This window comes from Camarhynchus parvulus, chromosome 7 (assembly GCF_901933205.1).
Source record: "Camarhynchus parvulus chromosome 7, STF_HiC, whole genome shotgun sequence".
NCBI classification, from domain to species: Eukaryota; Metazoa; Chordata; class Aves; order Passeriformes; family Thraupidae; genus Camarhynchus; species Camarhynchus parvulus.
Genome location: NC_044577.1, coordinates 14,131,260 through 14,152,501, shown reverse-complemented (window position 1 = coordinate 14,152,501; position 21,242 = coordinate 14,131,260). Strand labels below are relative to the sequence as shown.

Below are 21,242 nucleotides of genomic sequence, written 5' to 3'. Positions count from 1 at the left end.
CCTGTATCTTTTCCTTGTGCCCACTCTCCCTTCCCCACTCCCGCTCCCCCAGATAAAACCCTGCAAAGTCCCTCTTCGCTGCTCTGCATATTTTTTAGTTCGGAAACATCCTTTCCGGGCCCAGGCTACGGGCGGCCCTTCCGAGCCAGCCCAGGCCCGAGGGGCCGCGCTGCCCGACCCCGCATGCCTGCCCCGCATCCCTGCCCGCGACGGCGGCCCGGCCCCGGCAGGAGGCCCCGCTGTGCCGCCGGCCCCGCCGCCGTCACGTGGCCGCCGAGTTTTCTCATCCCGCAGCGGTATGAGGAAGTCAGAGCCGCCGCCGCCGCCCGCAGCCCGGGCGGGCGCAGCCTCCGCCGCCGCCTCGCCGCGGCGCGACATGTGAGTACCGCGGGCAGCCGGGCCGCCCGAGCTCTGCCCGCCCCGGCTCTGCCCGCCCGCTGCCCCCGGACGCCGGCGGGCCGGGGCGGACACCTGCGGGGCCGGGAGCGGCCGGGGGGCGGCGGTGGCCGGGGCTGGGCCGGGCCGGGCCGGCGTGTGAGCGCGGGGAGGGGCGGCCGCGCTCCCGGGGGCTGCGGGGACGGCGGCTTCGCGCCCCCCGGCAGCCCCGCGGCCCCCGGACGGGCGGACGGACGGACAGCCGCACGGACGGCACATCTCCGCTCTCCCGGCAGGCTGGCTGTCTCCGGCACTCGCCTCCCGGCGTGAAGCCCCCGCCGGCGCCGCCGCCCCGATGGAGCAGCCCCCGGCGGCGGAGGAGTGGCAAGGGGCGACCCAGAAGAGGAAGGCCTGGGCCAAGAGCCGCGACTCCTGGCAGGCGTCGGAAGCGGAGGATTTCGCGGCAGCGGCGCTGGCCCGCGGCGAGGAGGACGAGGAGGAGGAGGAGGAAGAAGAGGAGGAAGAGGAGGAGGAGGAAGATCTCGGCGGCGGCGAGCTGCCGCTGGCCGCAGGAGCAGGTCAGTGCCGGGGGCATCGGCCCGCGGGCCACCGGGACCCCGCGGGGCGGCCTCGCTGTTACTGACTGTCGGCTTCTCTCTCCCGCTCTGCCCCTAAGGCTGCCACAGCGTTCCCAACGAGAAGATCGCGATATGGCTGAAGGACTGCAGGTGGGTGCTCCCGCCGGCGGGTCGCTGCGGCAGCGCAGCCAGGGACGGAGGGAGGCGGGCACGGCCGCGCAGCGGAGCGGGCACCGGCGCTGGCACCGGCGCTGGCACCGGCCGGGCTGCGCCGGGAGCCCGCGTCGCCACAGGGGAGCTGGCGCTCGGCACCGCTCCTCTCCTTGGCGTCTCGTTAATGCTTCCAGCCGCCGGGGGAGGAACTCAGCAGAGGGTCAGGAAGGCAGCGTTACTTTGGAAGCTGCAGTGGTTGTCACCGAGGGGCTCCAGTTTAAAGCTTCCACTGTTTCCTTGCTGGTTTTTGGTGCAGGTTTCAAGAAATAGTGCTTCCGCGGCATGGCCTCTGTGCTTACGGGCCTTCAGGAGTGATGCCACAGTTTAGACTAACTTGATTTATCTGAGTCTCTTAATGTCTTCTATCCTTTACTTGAGGCATGGTATATGTATTCTGTGTTTCTATTACTGTTGCAAAATAATCTTTGGTGTTTAGAACAGGTATTGATGGAATTACTTTTTCTTCATCCTCAGTCACATAAAAGCACAAATGCTACATCAGTAGCAGCTGCTTTTGTCCTGTCTTTTTCTCCATTCAGTCCTATCAGCCCTTGGAGGCAGGATTGATGGGGAGAAGCTAACAATTAGCTTTCCAGTAGCTGACAATGACATTTCAAGACCTCTGCTATTTGATATTTCTGGTTTCTTTCTCCTTTTACGAGCAGCTACATTAAGGCAAAAACTTACCACTGAGATTAGTTGTGCCTTTGTGATCTCTTGATCCAGTAAGCAGCTGCCTGATCTTACTCTGTAACTGAGGTGTGGGTTGTTTTATAGCTACAGGATCCTCCATATAGTTTTTTTCAGATCTTTACAGGCTGTGCCTTGGATAGGGTATTGGCAGCTACAGGCTTGAAACCATACTAATCCCTGAAATATAATATTCAGACCTGATGGACCATTCTTCCAAAATGCTAGAATGGGAGAAGATTTTCCTGACTTTACCTCAGATCTGGTGTCCTGTTGGTCTACTAAACAGTTTTCTTAAAATCAGTATTATGAATTCAGTGCTTTATTGGAAGTATTTTTTGAGTGGGGAGGGCAAAAAATGTAAGGACTGGAGGAGAAAGAGACCATTGGGGAAGATATTCTTCCTGATGCTGCACTGCCACTATGTCTAAATCTGCAGGCTTTCTGTCTAGAACCTTCCGTGGCCCTGTAGTCCTTAACATTTCCATACAGAATTTAAGGAATAGCACAAAGCTAAACTGACAACATGAACATCTAATAGATGGCCTAAAATCTTGAGTACTAGTACAAAGCTTGCAGTTTCATACCTGTGCTTTGGTAACTATCTGTCGTTAAAACTGGCACCACACATTTCTGTGGAATGTGTTTGCATCTCTGGTGGTTGATTCCCAAAATAAGGGAATCTTGTTTTACAAATAACAAATGAAGCACAAGTTAACTTTCCTTTTGCTAATACAGAAACACAAAGTTAGGCAATTTTTGTTTGTCAAACCTGTTGCTCTCCTTGCACAGTAGCCTTTAAAAGTACAGCTGTTTACTATTGTAAGTATTTTCAGAGGAGTCTTGTGTTCTGCTCAGAAGGACTTTTAAACCCAGATTTCCTAAACAATGCTGTTCAAGCAGGAGTTAGCCTCTGCTCTATGACGTGCAGGGTGCCAGTGCCTGTGGTTCATGTCTGGAAGATGCAATCCCAGCTGCCTGTGAAGGGCTGCGCAGTCCCTTGTGTTTTAAACTGCAGAATAGTTTAATTCTTTGTGCCTAATGTACATGCAAGCAGTTGCTAGCATGTGCAGTAAAGTGATAATTCAATTTGCAGTGTTATAAGTGATTTTATGTTTAGAAACCTAGATGACGATGTACATGGGAAAAGAGGACAGCATTAACAGAGGACAACAGAATAGCCCTGCAGATACTACAATGTTTTGTTTAAAAATAACGATTGTGAAATTTACAATTTGTAAGTTGTTCTCCCTGAAATTTCTTGCTTGTTTAATAACACTGGTTTTGCTGTCAAGCTTTGGTCGCTAAAAAGGGTGAGCGTACACAAATGGAGCTGCTATGTCTGGCTCATGGCACAACCTTATTCTTACAAGTTAGCTCCGTAACAAGTTACCATGTAGCTATTACTACAAATGAAGATTCAGTTACTGAATGCAATATTTTTTCTGTTACATGTTTTCTAAAAGTAGTCCTTCACATTTTCTGAGTTTCTGTACGTGTTTGTGAAATCAGAAGAAAACTGGCACTTTTAAAATCTCATTTTCTGGTTTGAGTTGGCAGCAGCACAAAAAACCTTAATATCAACCCACTGCATAAATAGATCTGCTTATAAATTTTATTCCTTTGTTTGTTTCTAAAGACATCAATAGTGTTCTAATACGGATAAAAAGAATTACTAGCTGTCCTTTGATACTTATGTTAGTGGTTTGGGGCTTTTATTACTTGGCATCTCTGTTTCACATCTGCCTTAGAGGAGAGGAGGGTTCCTAATTTCCCATGTTATTTACCTTGACAGATACCCATTTTGTTGTTTTGGGATTTTTGTAAAGAAATAACTAGCAGCAAACCCCAAAAGCAAAAAAAGCAACCATTTACCATACTGTGATTAGAATTATGGAGGCATAAAAAATGTCAGATGTTACTCAAAGTCTCTGGTTCATTCACAGGTTGGGAATCACATGCCTTTGAAAAAGGCCTCTTTTTCTCTCTCCCCAGTACTTTGAAAAGGCATCTTGAAGTAATAAGAAACCTCATAAAAGTTAAAGCACAAGTGTTTGTATTATACTGATAGATAAAAAAAAATTGTCAACTATTATGATGACGTGTATTATTTTGATTGAATATATTTAAACTCTGCCAGTAATACAGGGGATGTGGGAGGTATCTAGAAACTATCTCCTGTAGATATGCAGGAAATGAGTTCTTGAAATGCCTCAGAAAGAAGGGATTTTTTGCTTCAAGTTTAAAATAAACGTGGCTTCTGCCCAGATAAGGTTTTAAAAGATGAGATTTAAACACTTCCACAGCACAGTGCAAAACCCTTGTCTTGTTCTGAGAGACCACCTGACCACAAGTGGGAGCTGAACAAAGCTCTGGATGAGAGGAAGCCTTGAGGCTGTGTGAGGCAGGCAGACCCCATCCTGAGGGCACAGCAAGGGGAAGGGTCCCACAGCCCTGACATTCCCAGGTGCACAGGGCTGCTCTGAGACAGAGCCATGGGCTTTGCTGGTGGAAAACAGCCTGGTGCAGGAAGACAGAGCTATCCATGCTGTTGTCCAAAAGGATTTTTGTGTGGTACTTCTCTGTTGTTTAAACTCATGTTTTGTCTAGCTCTTAAGAGCAAGTTTTTCAAAGGCAGGGGTGTATGGCAGTTGTGTGCAGCCATGCAGGTAGGGCAGCAAGGGGTGGTTGACAAGGATGCTTTTCTGGTAGCTGCTAATGTGCTGTAATGGTGACAGACTTCATTTCAAAAGGAAAATGCCAGCTTTGATGGATGCTTTTACTGCTGTCTGCCAGCCACTGCATGCAGCACTGACCTTGGCTGTCAAAGTCAATGCCAGCAAGTTTCTACATTGAAAACAGAGGCATCGGAGTCACCAGGGAAGGAGAGGTAGAAGATTGGGAGCGCACCCATCAGGGCCAGGGAGTAAACATCCAGCATAGTTATTACCTCAGAACAGAAGGCTTCTTGTAGCCTGACAGGTTTAGACAATATAGCCTAAGTTTTTTCAGACTCTGACTGGACAGACATCCAGAAATGCAGGAGATCTGAGCAGCGGCAGAGTGTGTCCTGTCGCCTGGAATGTGCTTATGCACTGGATGCTCTGGCTGTTTGCCTTGGAGTCCCACCACGGTGGGGCTTTGCTTTGCTTTGCAGAAGGCGTGCTGAAGTGAGCTTGCTCCGTATCAGCAGGCTGCATCTAGAGAGAGTAAGCTCTTTTCAGAGGGGAAAGAAAAATAAAGTTGTGAAGTGTAAGGTCTGTTAGAAAGCAGATGCAAACTTTCCTTCCTTAATTTGGCTATGGCACCAAAATAAATACTGTATCAGAGCTCTGTTTACTTTCAGGTCTTCAGGCAGGTTTATTGTGTTTGTGTAATTAAAATCCAAATGAAACATACATAATGTAGGTGGATAAATCATCTGCATTTCCCTTCTTTATGAGCATTATATTTCTGAATTTGTTTTGAGCATTGAAAGTTAATGCTGTGCTACTTAGAAGTGACAAGGCTTTGGTTAAACATGACTGAGAGACAAGATGTGGAAACATCTATCTAGCGTCAACAAATACAGTGTGAACCCAGAGTGGGATTGGACCTGTCACTTTTGAGGCTTCTGCTGCTCCTTTCAAGCACCATGAGGTTCGGCAGATCCCCTGCCCTTCAGGCAGCAGCTATGGGAGGGATCATCCAAAAAAGAACTAGTGTGAACAACCTGTAAGGCATCGGAACTGGCAAGTGACAGTTAACATAGCTGTCAAGATTTTTTATCTTGATTCTTCCTGATCATCAAATACAACTTTTCACCCCTCTCTCCAAGAAGTTTTAAATGTGTAGAAAAATGGCAACAGTTTTTGCTGCATAAATGAGATTGAATTAATCCATTGAAAAATACATGCTTGTTTTTTCTGGATGTTTTGCTGAAAAGTCCATGATTTTCCTCATCAGGGGCTGCTGCTCCTGAAGGTGTTTGAGCTTTGCAGTTATGCAGTTATTATGTTTGGTTGTTTTTCTCTGCAAGGTGTATTTATTTAGAGGGCTGGAGGTTGTTTAGGAAGTTATTGCCAGTCGTCAGATGTTTGTGCTTTCTGGGGGCGGAGGGAGGGAAGGAGGGAGGGAGGGACAACTGCTGCTATCACAAGCTTGTTACATGCTGTAAGGAAGGACATGAAGCAGCAAGTTTTTAAGTAGTGTTAATCTCTTCTGTGGTTTCAGAACGCCTCTGGGAGCCTCCCTGGATGAGCAAAGCAATCCTCTGTTGAAGGGTAAGGAAGGGCTTTACCTACTGAAATCTCTTTTGCTGGAAACTATTTTCAAGGACATTCATGTGAGATTTGGTGTCTTTAGTAGCAAACCAAAGCCAGGTCAGTGTTGCAGAGTTATTCTCACAGCAGAGCAATTGTGCCTGAGCAACTGGAGGAGGGGGAAAAGAACCTGAATAAGTCTTTCTAGAGATCTTAGTAAGCTCTAAAAAAACTCCCAGATGTGCAAAACAGGGAGGTGATTTTGTCTCTAAACTGGTGAGCATTAAGCAGTCTCTGCCTCTAATAACTGTGGTTGCCACACCTGAAAATTTTACTATCCGAGCAGGTCTGAATACTAAAGTTCAAAGTACAGTGGGAATGGGCAGGTAGTGACAGTGAAGAAGAATTACTTGTTGTGCCTGGAGTCTTCACTTCAGCTCCTAATCTGGTACAGGAAGGTGAGAGGGGAATGCCCCAGCTGGACTCAGACTCTGGATTCTCCTGGTAAGATGTCTGGAGGATAGATAACGCAGCAGCCAAAGGCACAGATGTGCTGAGTGGTACCTCCAGGTTCCCACTTGAAGTTAATTTGCTCACACATTGACTTGGAAGTGTTTCTGAGTGCAAAACCAAAGCAGTGTCATAGTTGTTTCCTTTCAAAATCATTTTGCTGTGTTCTGAAATGTAACTACTTGCTTCTTAATGCATTTTAACTGCATGAGTAATGCAGGGATTGTAAATAAAGTCTAGTTATTTCTTGTATCAAATGAAATGTCTTGCTAATATCTTTAGATAAGCAGCTGGAAGGAAAACATTGGAGCATTGTAGTTGTTGAAGTGCTAACTGTATGTTTTCAGGCATGCTGGTGAGAAATGGAGGAAGTTTTGAAGATGACTTATCCCTGGGAGCCGAAGGTGGGTGTGGCAAATTATGACTCTTTTTCTAGCAAAGAAAATTATACTCAGTCATCTGATTTTTATTTTGAAGGACAGCATTGGCTAGAAAAGCAGGATGAAGCACACAAAAAATGCAGGAAGATTCACTTTTTGAAGTTATTTAGACTATTGCTAGAGTTAAACACTCTGAGTCTCTGACCCAAAGATCAGAGGCAGCCCTGAATTTGCTTCTGCCCTCTCATTTTAATACCCACGATGACAGGACAGCCTGGAGCACTTACCAAGGCTGTGAGAAAATGATTTCTCCTGCTTGCTCTTCTTGTCCATGGGTTACTCTTGGCAGCCATGCATGCCCCACTTCCACTGAATCCCTTGGGAGTGGCTGTGCGAGCTTCTGAAAGGAGGAGTGAAATTCTGTCAGCCACGAGGCAAACCCATTAAGAGCTAAGTGCTTTTAAAAGTGAAAAGCACCAAAGCTAAGTAAGTATTTTGGATCAACCACAATATACGCTCTTCTGTTGCTAGCTGCTTGCCTTTTCTTTCTCTTTCCTTTTTTAAGGGGAAGGAGATGTGGCTGTTCCCCGTGGACTTTGTAAAAAAGGCTTCTAGCCTATGTTGATCATAGATCAGAGGTGTCCGTAAACCAGCTAGCAAAAGCACTGTGGATTCTGTTCTAACAGAAGCATCTTGTGAAATAGCAAAAAAAAGTCTCACAATCCATGTCCTGGGGTTATCTGTAGGACAGAGGATATAAGACATTATCTGCTTTCAGTGTTTAGAAACAAAAAGGCACAACTCCCAATTTAGCTTTTAATGTTTTTGAATTACAGCTTTTGCTAAGTGCCAGAACTGGGGTAGTAGAAAGCCCTTTCCTTCCACGTTAGTCTTGCCAGTAGTGTCAGAGTAGTGGGACAAGGCCTGGAGGAAGGAAATATCTTTAATTTTTCAAGATTTAAGACTTCTAAGGGAAAGAAGTTTATCTGGTAATGATCTTGATCTGATAATGATGGAAAAGCAGTAAATGAGTCTCCTATTGCAATAGATTAAATTTTCCTATTGACGGTCTTTTCCACTTGTTAGATTGCCTGCAGCACAAAGATTTCATAGAAAAAGTTTCTGTGTAATGATAATCCAAGGGTCTGAGCCTATGACCAAGAACACAAGAATCAGTGGATTTTAGTACATCATGTCACTTTTTTCTTTTCAGTTTTTCTCCTTATAATTTCTAAGGACTGCTGGTTTTTGTGGGCCTTTAGCATGATTTAGATTGTTCAGATGAAAAGATCCCAGTACTAGAACTGCTGGTTGATTTTTGTGGGTAACGATGCGGATGTTTCTGCTGGGCTTTGCTTCCCAAGAACAAGGGGACAACAGAGCTGCTTGGAGCAGGGCTGCGTGCCCTGCCAGACAGACAGCCCCTTTGAGGCTGGGATGAATGGCCTGCCCTTGTGCAGCCATGACTGCCTGAGTCCAGATGCAAGGCAGAGCCCTGTGTGAATGGTACAGAGGGCATTGGGCAGGACCTGTAACCCCAGCCCGCTGCTGAGTTGGTAAAACCCGTGGTTCAGCTGTTCAACTTAGTCACTGGATAATCCTTACAGATAAGCTTACCTTCCTATTATAGGCAAGAATATTGAAAAGAAGAGATGCGGGATCTGTGTTTTGCATACATTTCTTTGTGATGTCTCCAAAACAAAGAGAGAGGCTGAGAGGTTTCCATGTTTTACTCATGGTTGCTGACTTTACCCTGCTGGCACAGCCAGTTGAGATGCAGGCTTTTCCTGGCAGTGTGTGGCATCACTCTTTTCATGGCTGATTCTGAGGGTTGCTATAACAGACACGTGCTCCTTGCCTGTCTCCTGGGGCAAGTTGTTAATGCTGAGTTGCCTCTTTAGGGAACCCATTATTTAAGTCCGAAGTTCAGTTCTGAAAGAATAATGCTGCTTGGAACATTCCCATATGATCCAGCTGTGGAAAGTGCTGACTTCCCTGTCAGCCTGGTGACCAGGTGTTTGGTACCTGGCAGACAGCCTCCCTCCTGAGGCTATCAACTCTGAGCCCTATCAGCTATCCCTCCTGCCCTATCAACGTCTGCTGGCCCCATCAGCACCAAGGGCTTCACTGTGCTCTGGTCCATGTATTGCACAGCTCAGGCAGCCAGGGTCCTGCCCCACTTTGCTGATGGAAAGATGAACAAATAGACTCAGCACCTGGCCGTGGGGCCAGCTGCCTTTCTTATATTCTTTCCTTTCTCACCTGGAGCAATCTTTGCGTGCCTGCTTGTCTCCTCCCCTTCCCACCCAGGAACAGCCCTGCAGCTGCTAATCATGTCTTCAGTTTCAAAGCAATAAATGGTTTATATAACAATTACCAGCTTATCGCAATTGAAATTTCAAGTAATAAGATTAATGACAGGATGTAAACGTGTGTCCATATGAGATTTAATTTTAAACAGAGCTTTAATAAACCAGATCATTTTATATCAGCCGTATACTAGAAACCCTTGACAATCATTTATATGGAAGAAGTAAAATCTGGTTTATGCAGGACAGTGCTCACTGTCTGCTTCTTCATACTGATTGTGAGAAGTGTAGTTCTGAAGACGTCTGGATATAACTACTACTTCTTTCTCTACAGCTAATCAACTACGGAGTGATGCCCAAACAGAAACATGGTAAACATATTTTTTTTTGTGTTTGTCTACTTCAGAGGAATATTTATACTGAAGGGCAGGGGGGAGAATGGGTAGTGGAAGTCATGGGGGCTACCACAGAGCTAAAGCTCTTGTGCTTGTGTCTGTTTACGTTAGAGTGAAGGAAGTGATCCAGATAACACAGAAAGAGCCGTTAGGAGGTGCAGAAAAAAAAATTAAGATTTTATATTCTTTCAGCAGACCTGACATAGATTTTGGAGTAGCAAGAGGAAAACAGAGAAATGACAAATCTTAGCAATGTAGCATGATTAACCTTCTTTGCCTCACTGATTGCTCACTGTTTCAGAAATTTCAAGGGAAAATTAGTTTTGCCTGTCACAGCAGATGTGTTTTGAGAGCAGGGAAAAAAGACTGAGAGAGGAGAGATGGTTAGAGCTTCTAAATGAAATGTGCTGAAACTAAAACCCCACTGAGACTTCAGTGGAATACTGCACAGCCCCTGTGGAAAGCATCCTCTCTATTCCTCCACAGTTGGGCACCATAAATAAATACACACTCTCAGGTGAATCGTCTGCCACCTTTGGTTTCTTGATGGCTGTTCGGGGGAAAGGAACAGTTTGTTCCTCAGAGAGATTAACCGGGAAAGTATGTTTGAACCCAGGATACCACCTAATGCTCAGGCAGCTTCTCCAGATGCAGGGAAAAAACAGTTTGGAATTGGGAAAGAGACTGGCCAGCAGTGTGGGCTGGAGCTTGTCTTGCTTCATTTCCCTGGGAGCCTCTTCAGTTTCCCCAGCCAGCTCCGGGCAGGTGGCACCTGGTGGGAGCAGGGTACCCAGGGCATGGAGAAGGTGGCCCTGCATGGAGAGGTGGTACTGCTGGAGGAGGCAGCAGCCCAGGGCAGGCAGGAAAAGGCAGGGCAAGGACAACTCACCCGAGGCTGGGCTTCCTTTACTGGAGGAGGGTGGGAACAGGGAGGGTGGGGCAGCAAGGGCAGATCTGGAGTTGTTTTCTCAGCTCGCATTTGCCTTCAAAGTCATACTGTCCATGTACATTTTTACTGAGGTGGCCCAGGGTTTGCTTTTGTTTCTGTATTTCAATAAATGACATGGATAATATAAACCAGAGAACGCTGAAGGGAAAAAGAGAAGTTCGGCAGTGCTGGCGGGTTAGCTCTCCAGCGAGACAGAGAGTCAAGTCCCTGAACAGAAGCGGTTTATCTCAGGGGTCCTCTCTGTTTGTGTTGACAGCAATGGTGTACTGGCAAAGGACAGGAGGCTGCAGTTCCATCAGAAGGGGAGAAGTATGAACTCCACCGGCTCTGGAAAAAGCAGCGCGACTGTTTCAAGGTAAAACTCTGCTTAAAAGGTCTGTTCCTCAGTTACATGGATTTGGCTTGTTTATGTGCCTTTCTGCATTTAGTAGCTGAGAAAGGAATTTTCATTTGGTTGCTTGGAAAACTTCTGTTTGTCTTTTGTTGTGGTTTTCAGTAAATGCTAACAAATGGACCTAAACATTAAAAATGCCTGAACTTTTAATGGCATTTTAAAATTTGGGCTCTGCAGAATAGGACTGATTTTAGAAATTATGGGATTGGATCTGTGATGTGTCTGGGCCAAAGGCTCTCATAATGGGAACAAAAACTTTAGATGCAGAGGTCTCCACAATTATTTCCAAAACTAGTCTGAGCTATAGGAGTCAAAAGTTCAATAAACCAAAGTGGTTACTGGGCTGAGTTAGCAGTTTGATAGAAGGGACTGGATCTTGAAAGGAGACATGTAGGTGATTAACATCTTTCATTTGTTTAGTGTTTCTGAATTACTGGAGCTTTATGAGGAAGATCCTGAAGAAGTGCTCTATAACCTTGGGTTTGGAAGAGATGAACCAGATATTGCTTCAAAAATTCCAGCGAGATTTTTTAATTCATCATCATTTGCCAGAGGGATAGATATCAAAGTGTTTTTGAATGCCCAAATACAGCGCATGGAAGTGGAAAATCCAAGTTTTGCTTTAACAAGTAAGTATGTTTTTGAAGCACAGTTTATTTATGAGTTTATTAACTATGTAAACAACCCCAAAAGAAGTGTGTATTTAATAATCTGGCAAAACTCTGTTATCAGCTATCCCTCCTGCCCTATCAACGTCTGCTGGCCCCATCAGTCAACCTAAAGGCCAACATTCCATTCAGAATTCATAATAAAACTTGCTTGGTCTTAAATAGGCAAGACGTGACCACCAGGGTGGTACTCCTTGGGGTGAGTGGAAGGATTTTAGTGAGGGAGGGAAATAAAAGGCATCCTCTAAGGTATGCTGCCTTCTGGTTTGTATCATTCTCATCTTTTCTTCTGATGCAGCTTTAGAGCACTGAAACAAATAGCAATATCCCTCTGTTTCTGGTGTTCTTCAGTCACTGGGTGGGATTTTTTTTCTGGGTGGCAGTGACCTATTTTTGTCATTGTTGAAATCTGGGGCAGTATTTCTATGGACTTGGACAGGAGCTTTGTTGGATCAGTAATGAGCGCTGCAGAAATGAGGGCATAGCTGTCCTTTTGTAGTTGTAGCTGGAGAGAGCAATGTGAGTAAGACTTCCTTTCTAGCATTTTGTAAATAAACTTGTGTCACACACACACACCACTGATTTAATTTGGGAGAACTTTGTGTGCTGTTCTTGTGCAATTAGTAGAGATTTTTTTTTTTCTATAGTAGGGTATGACTTTCATCTTACAGGTCTAGGAAATGTTCATTCAGCCTTAGAGGCACTGCATAAAAGTAGGAGGAGGTTTGTGGGGTTGGGCAGAGATTATGATCAAAATTCCGTCTTCAGATATGCCTTGTGTTTCATTCCTGTGCAGGTCGTTTTCGTCAGATTGAAGTGCTTACTACTGTGGCCAATGCTTTTTCTTCTTTGTATTCTCAAGTCTCTGGGACTCCTTTGCAGAAAATTGGTAGTATGAATTCAGTGTCTTCCAGCAAAGAGGCATCCAGCCCTCCCCCTTTGAATCGCAGCAACACAGCCAGTCGGTTAATGAAGACCTTGTCAAAACTCAATCTGTGTGGCACACAGCAAGCTGATGGCAGCAGCTCCTCGAGTCCTTCGCCTGTTGAAAAAGGGAAAAGTCCAGCTGAATTAGGGAGTGATGAAAATGATGTCAGAAATGAATCTAAATTGCCAAAATATCCTAAAAAGAAAGACTGTCCCTCTATTTTGGCTCCTGTAAAGGAGGAGATAGCCGGCAGTCAGACAAAGGCTGCAAGCGCAGAGAGACCCACGCAACTCCCTGCTGTGGCTGACGGAGCACAGGAGGGCTCTGTGCCTCCAGCAGACGGGCAGGGTGGCAGGCTGGCAAGTGCCCAGGATAGACCATGCGAAGAACCCGGGCTTTTGGACTCGCCAGGCCTCAGCAGCAGCTCCAGCACCTCCGACAGCAGTGTCCTGACACAGAGACTGTGCACGGCATCGCCAGTGAGAGACCCCTGCACTCCCCTCGCAAACCCATCTGTCGTGAACCTAATGCTGCAGCAGAAGGACTCCTTTGAGATGGAGGAGGTGGGTGAAGATACATGACTTTCTTTGTGCTTACAGTTTACATAACTCCCTGTCTGCCAGCACAGGAATGTTCCCTCCTGTGCAGTTGACAGTGTTTTCTCCAGGAATACTTGAAATTCTCTGAGTGTTGCACTTTCTCAGCAGTTGCAGGCTGCTCTAATTGATCCTCTTAATAAGGTAACTTGGTGCTGCTGCTGTTGTTCCTAAGTCACTGGGAAAGTTCTCGTCCTTTTTTTTTAAAATCAAATTCAGGTGATTGCTATCACTGGCATAACTCCTGGGAAGGTTTCCTTGTGTAAGTAAATCTAGGTTAGGCTTTGTATGCAGCAAAACTTTCTGTGTTTAGTTTTTACTTTTCTTAAATTGTTAACTAGAAATCATTACTTTTGTTGCCTAGAAGTAAATTCAGTTTATTAATTGATGTTTATTAAAGATATATTCGTGAATAAAGCAAGAGTTTTGTTGCAGTGAAACAGAGGAGGGGCTTTCATGTAGCGTGAGGTGCTCATCTTGTGCAACTTTCGGTTTTGATTACAATCTACTCTAAGTTGATTTATTTGTTCTCTGGAAATTAGCACATTGAAGGTCGCTGTGACATGACTTTTGGCAAGGCTTAATTATGAAGTCTGTGCTAGGTGTCTTTTAACATCTTCATATATGCAGATACCCATTTTCATACTGAAAATTGCCCCAAAGGAATTTTAATTCCCAGGTTCCTGTAAGTCATTTGTTTATTAGGCTAGTAAACATACAACCTACTGATTCAAGAATACAATTTTTGTATAGACTTGCTGCTCAAATTGTAAGAACTGTGTCAATATTCTTAAATGAGTAGATACTTTTGTGGACACATTTCAATGTGACTGTTAAAAGTTCAGCAGTTAAGTTTTTTGTCTGTGTGAAATAGATACATAAAATGAAGGATATTGTGATTTCATTGGTGAAATGAAGAAAGCAAATGAATAGAAAAGCCACAGAATTTTACAGTGAATGATGAAGTGATGATTTAGAAGATACTGTGTCTGGTGTCATATTGTCATGACAAGCTCTTCTAGATCAACTAATGTTGTAGCTGAAGGCACTCATTAAGCAAAAAAAAAAAAAAGGTAATCAAGCCTCTTTTGCTTCCTAGCACTTGTTTATTCCAGTGTGTCCTACTCACATGTTGTGTGGCCACCTACTGAACCAGAACAAAGGACTAGTCCAGTTGAGAGGGGAAAAAGAAACTCAGTGTATTTTGATTTATTTCTTTTTCCTGGCTTAGTTTTCAGCCAGATAGTTTTCTTGATACAGCTTGTTGTGTAGCTACAAAAATGTTTGCATTGGCACAATTGGATGGGACTGAGCAGCAATGCATTTTGCCGTATATTTCAGAGGAGAAATGCATTTTTGGTACCCTTGGGCAAAACTGAAACAATTAATGTTATTTATATGCATGTATATACGTGTGTTTATATTAAAAAGAGGTGTGGAATTTTCCTTCACAGTAACCTGGCTGGAAAGACTGGCTGAATTCAACTCAAGTGTGATGTGTTTGCAAAGTTTTGGTTGCATCCTTTGTGCAGTGATGCCAGGCATAAACGCAGCTGTTTTGGCAAGACAGCATATGATGTGGGATGAGATTTTGGTGGATTTTTTGTTTATGCAATATAGTATATACTTATCAACTGCCTATAGATCTCTGGGAGGGAGGGATTCAGTTTTGCTGAAGACATTTAGAACAATTCCTGGCAGTGGGATTTTATTTTTGTGCGTCTCTAAGCAGGGTGTAATGACCAATAGACTGTATTAGAAACAGTGACAGTAGCTCCTCCCCCTGTTTTCCTAGCTTGGCATGGAGTGCATTCTTATGCATAAGAAAGATGACAGATATATCAAGGAAGTTATTTCCAAGGCTTACAAATGCCTTGGAGGTTTGTGTGCCCTTCGGAAGTCTGTGGCTGTGAAGATAGCTAGTGTGGGAGTGAGTCAGGACAGGATTTCCCCCAAACACCCGCTCCTGAGGTGGCCAATGACAGTGCTGAAGGCCACTTACCAGCATGAATATTGGCTGGAGGGATGGGGAAGGAGCTTCTGTGTGCTTGAGGAGCTGCATCGTGCTGCGGACACAGTTGGAATGCTGTCTCCCAGCCAAGGACAGGAGGTGAATGGTATTTAAATGAGAAAAGGCTTAGCTTTTGGAAGGCTGCAGATTTAGCCATCAGAAACTGGGAGGTTTGAGAGAATCAAAGGCCAGTCGAAGGCCAGTTTTATTAAAGTGTCTGTAAGATTAATTGTTGGTCTTTGTTAAAATAAAAATACCAAACTAAATTTTTCCTAATCTTAAATGGTGAACCCCTTCTAGGCTCCCTTGCACTTGGATGAAATAAGGATTTACCCCTTTGGTGCAGCCTTCATCTCCTAAAAGAGCAGAAGCCACTAGGTTTATTGTGTAAAAGTAGTTAAATATAAATATGGCTGCTATACACATGAGATCAATGCAAATATAACCTTTTCTTTAGCCAAATACTAATTTTGGCTTATCAACATCAGTATCTTGATTTTTAAATTTTTAAGTTGATTAAAAATTGAGGTAAATTCATTGTGTTATAATTTTGAAACTGGCCTGGCAGCCCGTAGGAGGGAAGGGTTGGGGAAAGTTGGACAGGGGGGTTGTGCATGTAGACTTGGATGTGATCCATTAGGATTTTTTCTGGATCACATGCAAAAAGAGAGAACATATTCTAGGTTTTGAACCAAACAAAGGCCTTCCTGTTGAGGTTTTAGGCATATTCTTTTCATTGTTTGAACATTTGCATGAGAACTGCTTTCTTAATAAGTCTGTGTTTCACAACGTTACTGAGTGAAAGGATTCATTTTTATGTAGTTTTACATTTCCCAGTTGAAGCGTGCGTGGATCTGAATACATTATCTTCCTTTTCTGTGCTGGAAGACATAGCCATTATTTCCATGAGTAGTGGCATGGTGAAGCCTGGAATAGGTTCTAGCTGGGTCTGGGTCCTTCTGCTGGAGGACTGGTGGCTTGTAGGAAATAGTTGGTAGGGCAGCAGATGACAATCCATGAGTGCTGACCTCCTCATACAGTTTTTAAAATGTATTGTACTTGTTCTTTAAATTCAAATGAAGGGCCAGGAGTTCTGACTGGAAAAAGACAGTAGTGTAAAGGTGGTCAGAGGTGTTTTCACACAGTAATTTTAGTGTTTTGTTAAAGAGGAACTGAGAGCTCTGTGTTGTCACAGGATGTGATTTCCAGGTCTTTTGCGTGCAGAGGGTAACCGGGGGGAGGTCTGTGCTCTGCATGGGAGGTGCTGTGCAAGGATCACTGTTCTCCAGGAGCATTGCTGAATGCCTACTGAAAGGTGGCTCAAGGAGATCACAATTTGCTCCTTCTACCAGTATAGGCTGTTCAGTTGGAGGAAAAACCCATCAAAACCTCCTCCTGTATGTGCAGTGTGTGTAGCTTAGGCATTCCTAAGCACAGGAATATATTCCAGTTGGCCTGACAAAATATTCATCTCCTCTTCCTGATAGATCCAGAGTACAGAGGGGGATCTACCTCACGTTTCAGCTACACATCAGCTAGCAGTGACCAAGTCAAGGAAAGGTGAGTAGACTGCAGCTTCTGTGAGGACATCAGACTGCTGTGTCCTTCCATCTCTGAAAGGCTGATTCCAATATTTTAAGCTTCTAAAGTTTGTTTTCTCTCTAGAAATAAAAAAGATCTGGGTTTCTTTTTTAGCTAAATCACAAAACATTACTACAAAGTGGCAACCAAATTACAGGCAAGACAACAGCCCTATAACCTCACTGACTGTTTTCACTTTTGTGTAATTGATGGTAGTTCAGATGGCCTTAAATGTTAATGCAGATTGTGTGGGATTTTTTTTTTTCCTTAGTAGATCCTGTAATTTAAGATACCCATTTAAACTGAAATTACATTGTTTTAAACCTAAATTGCATGATACATGCAGCTTTTTCCTATGCACTACTGCTCTGTCTGCAGGCTGCTTGCACAGAGAACTAGTGTCTCTACACCCACGTGGAAACTGTAGTCCCTCGCATGGAGAATGCTGTGCACTGGCTGTTGTGGTTCACTTAGTTTGTGCTTTCATCTCAAATTCTTATTTAAGTGTTTTATGGCTTGGGAGAGGGATAAAGCTGATTTTTAAGTTTTTTTTGTGATTGTTACTTTGCCCAGTGTGGGCAAGTTCATTCTCTAGTTGATACATTTAATTAAAGAGGAACTAGAGCTTGTTGCACTTAGGGAGGTGCTTAGATGCGTGGAATTTCTTGGTGAAACATGAATAGCATCTCTAGATACTTAAGAGAGGCAGAAAAACATGTCTAAAGAAACACACATCATCTTATTTGCATTTGCACAAATGAATTGACAGTTGTGTGACCTGTCAGCTGAATTGCATGAACGTGGTTGAGAGTGCCCTGGACTAAGTGTTGGAGAGTAATGCCTGGTTATTGGTGATAGCTTGTGCTACTTGTTCATCAGCGTTCTGAGCACAACCACAGCCTGGTACTCACTAAACTTCCTCTGGTACAAACATGAGCCACTAAGGATTGCCAGAAACTGAATCTCTGACTGTTCCCAATACTTCCTCCTTACATGCTTCCTCCTTCCTCCACCTGCTTTACATGACTACATGAAAAGAAGTGCAGTCTTTGTAGGGCAGGTCTCCTGTTTGCTGGCCTCTCTAGCTTCAGGGAGAGCTTTTCAGAGAAAACCAAGTTAAGGAACCAGGAGCTGCAGTCAGGGAGGAGAAAAAATAAATTTTTTCATCTTTTCTGCTCCCAGTAGTTATTTTACCCCCTTCTTCCACCACGCTAGAAAGAAAAGTGAGATGGTCCTGTGTGTACTCCTAGTGCTGAAAGCTACCAACAGTTCTAGCAATGGGACTTCAGTCTGACAGAGGCAGGCTGGGTCATGTTTCCCAGGCACTATGTTCCTCCTATTTCTGAATACACTTCACACAGATTAGTGGTGATACTTTATTAACAGGCTGGCAATGCCTTGAGTTTTCTATGACTTAACCGACAAGGGTATCAATGCCTGCACATTTGCTAAAAGTTAGTCTGAGACCAGCATTTTATTTCACCTGGGAGATGCAAAAAATTTAGGGCTTTGTTCTGTGTGGATTTCAGTCAAGTTGCCAAGAGGGAGAACATTTGATGGAGAACTTACCCAAAATGTAGAAAAAACTGTAGCCAACTTTTTTTTTTTGCAAGTTGTCCAAGGTGAGACAGCATAGAGGCCTTTCAGCCTGCTTTCTCAGAGGGTGGGTGTTCACCAAGTTAGAAGGTATCCAAAGTTAGGGGTCACTTATTAAAAATGCTGGCCATTGTGTCTGAATGTGAAATTCCACTCTTGCTAGCAATCTCATGAGGTGAGATCAGCATGAAATTCAACCACAGGTCCTCTGTTGCAGTGTGATTTCAGTTGACAATCCTTATACAAGCCCACCTTTTTCAGTGGCTTTGTCTCTTCGGTGTGTAAGCACAGATAAACTAAAGATTTGTTCCGGATGAATTCTTCCCCGAAGGTAAACTTCTGTACTTCTTTTTTTATGTGGTGGAATTTCTTTGTCAATTAGTAGGGTTGGTGTTCTTTGGTACAGATTATTAGAAACCTTGCAGTGTCATTTTACATCTGCACAGAGGGCTATGGATGCTTTCTCTGAAATTTACAACGATTTGTAAGGCATATTAAGAAGTGAAATATTCAAATTTAAAAAAAAATATATTCTCTTTCCTACTGAAATAGTCTGGCTGACTGTTGACTATTATGGTTGAACGACACAGTCTACTGTTGTTTAGACTTCTAATCAAAGCATGTTTCTTATCTCAGTTGTTTTAGGAACAAAAGAATGAAAAACTTCAGCTAGTTTGCAAACACACAGCGCTGCTAAATGTCCACTATAAAAAAAGTGTATTGCAAAGTTATCTGGTAGAAAGGTTTGTTAGTGCAAACCCGAAATTCTTACTGACATATCACACAGCAGCACCTTCCATTCTAAAAAATGCCCCAAAAGCAAGACAAATACAGGTACAATGCCCAGAGGAAAAAGTATTCTCAAGACACTGCAAATTGTGAATGTCTGGTTGTTGGCATCAACATGGCTCTGTGAAATTTTGAGTAGCCACAGACCTGTTTCTTTTAAGGCATTAAGGTTATTGGTTTTGCAAGTTTAATCCTTGAAAGGGAAGAAAGCACATCATCAGCACTTCCTGTCCTTAATATATTATTGTATTTATAGCTGTCTGTGGGTGCAGCTCCACAGGAGATTGGAGATGGGGGAGTGAGAAGAAAACATCTGGAACAGATTTAGTATTTGTGGGAGTCTGTGCTTGTGTGTCCAGATGCAAGGAAACCCCCAGGGACTCAGAGAGTTTTTGCAGCAGGGCTCCCTATTGGGCTGGTTTTGTTAGTGCAGGGGTGCATGGTGTGATCAGTATGCAAAGAAGAGACAACTGATATTTAACTGATATTTAATTAAATACCTCATCGTTAAGTTGGGAATGTTAATTTAATGATTATCTTATAAAATACAAAGTGCATTAGAACTTTTCCAATAGTGCAGGTACAAGAAAAAAAATGTTAAAACTTTATGGACAGTTTCCACATATTTCTTCTCCTCTTCTGTGTGAGCAGTTGAGTGACACAGAAGAGGTGAGACTGACACTGGTAGCTCATTGTTATGTTACAGTAAATGAACTAATCATTTCCCTGACAGGGATGCTCTGCTGATTCTGCTCTCACGTTTTGTAAACCACAGACTTGATTCTTCATCATGTGTTCTTTGTTTAGAACATTTTCAGTTTATTTAGTTTATTTATGAATACTTAATTTTTCTTTTCATCTATTCAGTGCTCAAATATATTTGGATTTTTTTTTACATAGTTTAAACCAACAATCCAAGAAGCATTTTAATTTGTGCTCTGTTAAACTGGGATGGGAGTTTGATTGTTCCTGGTGGTTTTGTTTGTTGTAGCTGGTTCCTTCTTCCACACTTTCATTATTATCCTGCCACTGGCCTCCTCCCAGTAGTTCAGAAGATTTCCTGTGTGTAGTGTTGACAGTATCTTTGAGTGGCAAAATCAGTGTTGTGCAGTGGTACCTTTTTGTAGAAGGTATATTTGCCTTCCTGGGGTTGCACAGGGAAAGGGATGATCCCAGCCTGGCCCCTATAAACCAGCCTTTGGTGCTGAATTTTCTGTGCTCAAGGTGAAGAGCAGGGACCCATATCTCATCGCAAACTCCTTGTACTAAGATTCTCCTTTGCCAGGAGGTCCTTTAGTCAAGAGCCAAGTGTAACTCTGTAGCTTTTTTTGAAGTGTTTTTATATTTTCCCCTTATTTGCTTGAATCTGAGAGATATCCAGGTGCTGTAGAGCAGACTACATAGCTGGATCAGTCTTGTCAAGAGGGTGGATACCATTATGTACCTGTATATCCCAGTGTACTAGTTGGTATTTCCAGTCTTTACAGAACCAAACCTTGTCATTTTACTACTGATTCAGTAGAGATTCCAGCTCTTTATAATTTTTTACTGCATTTACATCATAGTGGTGTTGTGAGAACCCTAAGAACTTGCAAAGGACCAGGGTAAGGTGTGGCAGGAGATGACTACTCAGAAAACGTCTTTTCCTATTTGCTTTAAAATGTTAAAAAATCCTAGCAGCTCTGTAGCACAGAAAGCAAGGGATAACTGTAGAAAGGGGCTAGGTCTCCTTAGGTTGAGCTAAGGCAGTTTGAATCTATTCATACTGTGCCGTGGATAAATGAGGCCAGTGTGAATGACTGCTCTAGGCTGATCCCTTGTCTGATGGTGTCTGTCCTGTGAAGCTGTCAAAGCATGTCCATAAATAACCAATGCTATAGAAAATTACCTGAAAGACTGTTTTTAACTTTAGTGCTGTGTCTCTGAGAAGCCCAAGAATTGGTTTCAGAAAACATAGATGTAATTTTCCATTCTGTAGCTGAAAAGGAAATACTGACTGAGAAGGAAGCAGAAGGGCAAGTCAGTGTTCTATTGAACTG

General features: G+C 43.8%; 1 protein-coding gene across 1 annotated transcript in view; it reads left to right on the top strand.

Annotated features, from left to right (window-relative positions):
* The first annotated feature begins 324 nt into the window (after positions 1–324).
* Positions 325–21,242, top strand: part of ITPRID2 (ITPR interacting domain containing 2) — a 40,237-nt gene continuing 19,319 nt past the window's right edge. Inside the window, exons 1-10 of the mRNA XM_030952509.1 lie at positions 325–378; positions 672–953; positions 1,052–1,103; positions 6,069–6,118; positions 6,955–7,011; positions 9,631–9,667; positions 10,897–10,995; positions 11,455–11,663; positions 12,499–13,193; positions 16,725–16,797. Of these exons, the coding sequence (XP_030808369.1) occupies positions 731–953; positions 1,052–1,103; positions 6,069–6,118; positions 6,955–7,011; positions 9,631–9,667; positions 10,897–10,995; positions 11,455–11,663; positions 12,499–13,193; positions 16,725–16,797 (1,495 nt within the window). The 5' untranslated portion in view covers positions 325–378; positions 672–730. The remainder of the gene's footprint in view (positions 379–671; positions 954–1,051; positions 1,104–6,068; positions 6,119–6,954; positions 7,012–9,630; positions 9,668–10,896; positions 10,996–11,454; positions 11,664–12,498; positions 13,194–16,724; positions 16,798–21,242) is intronic.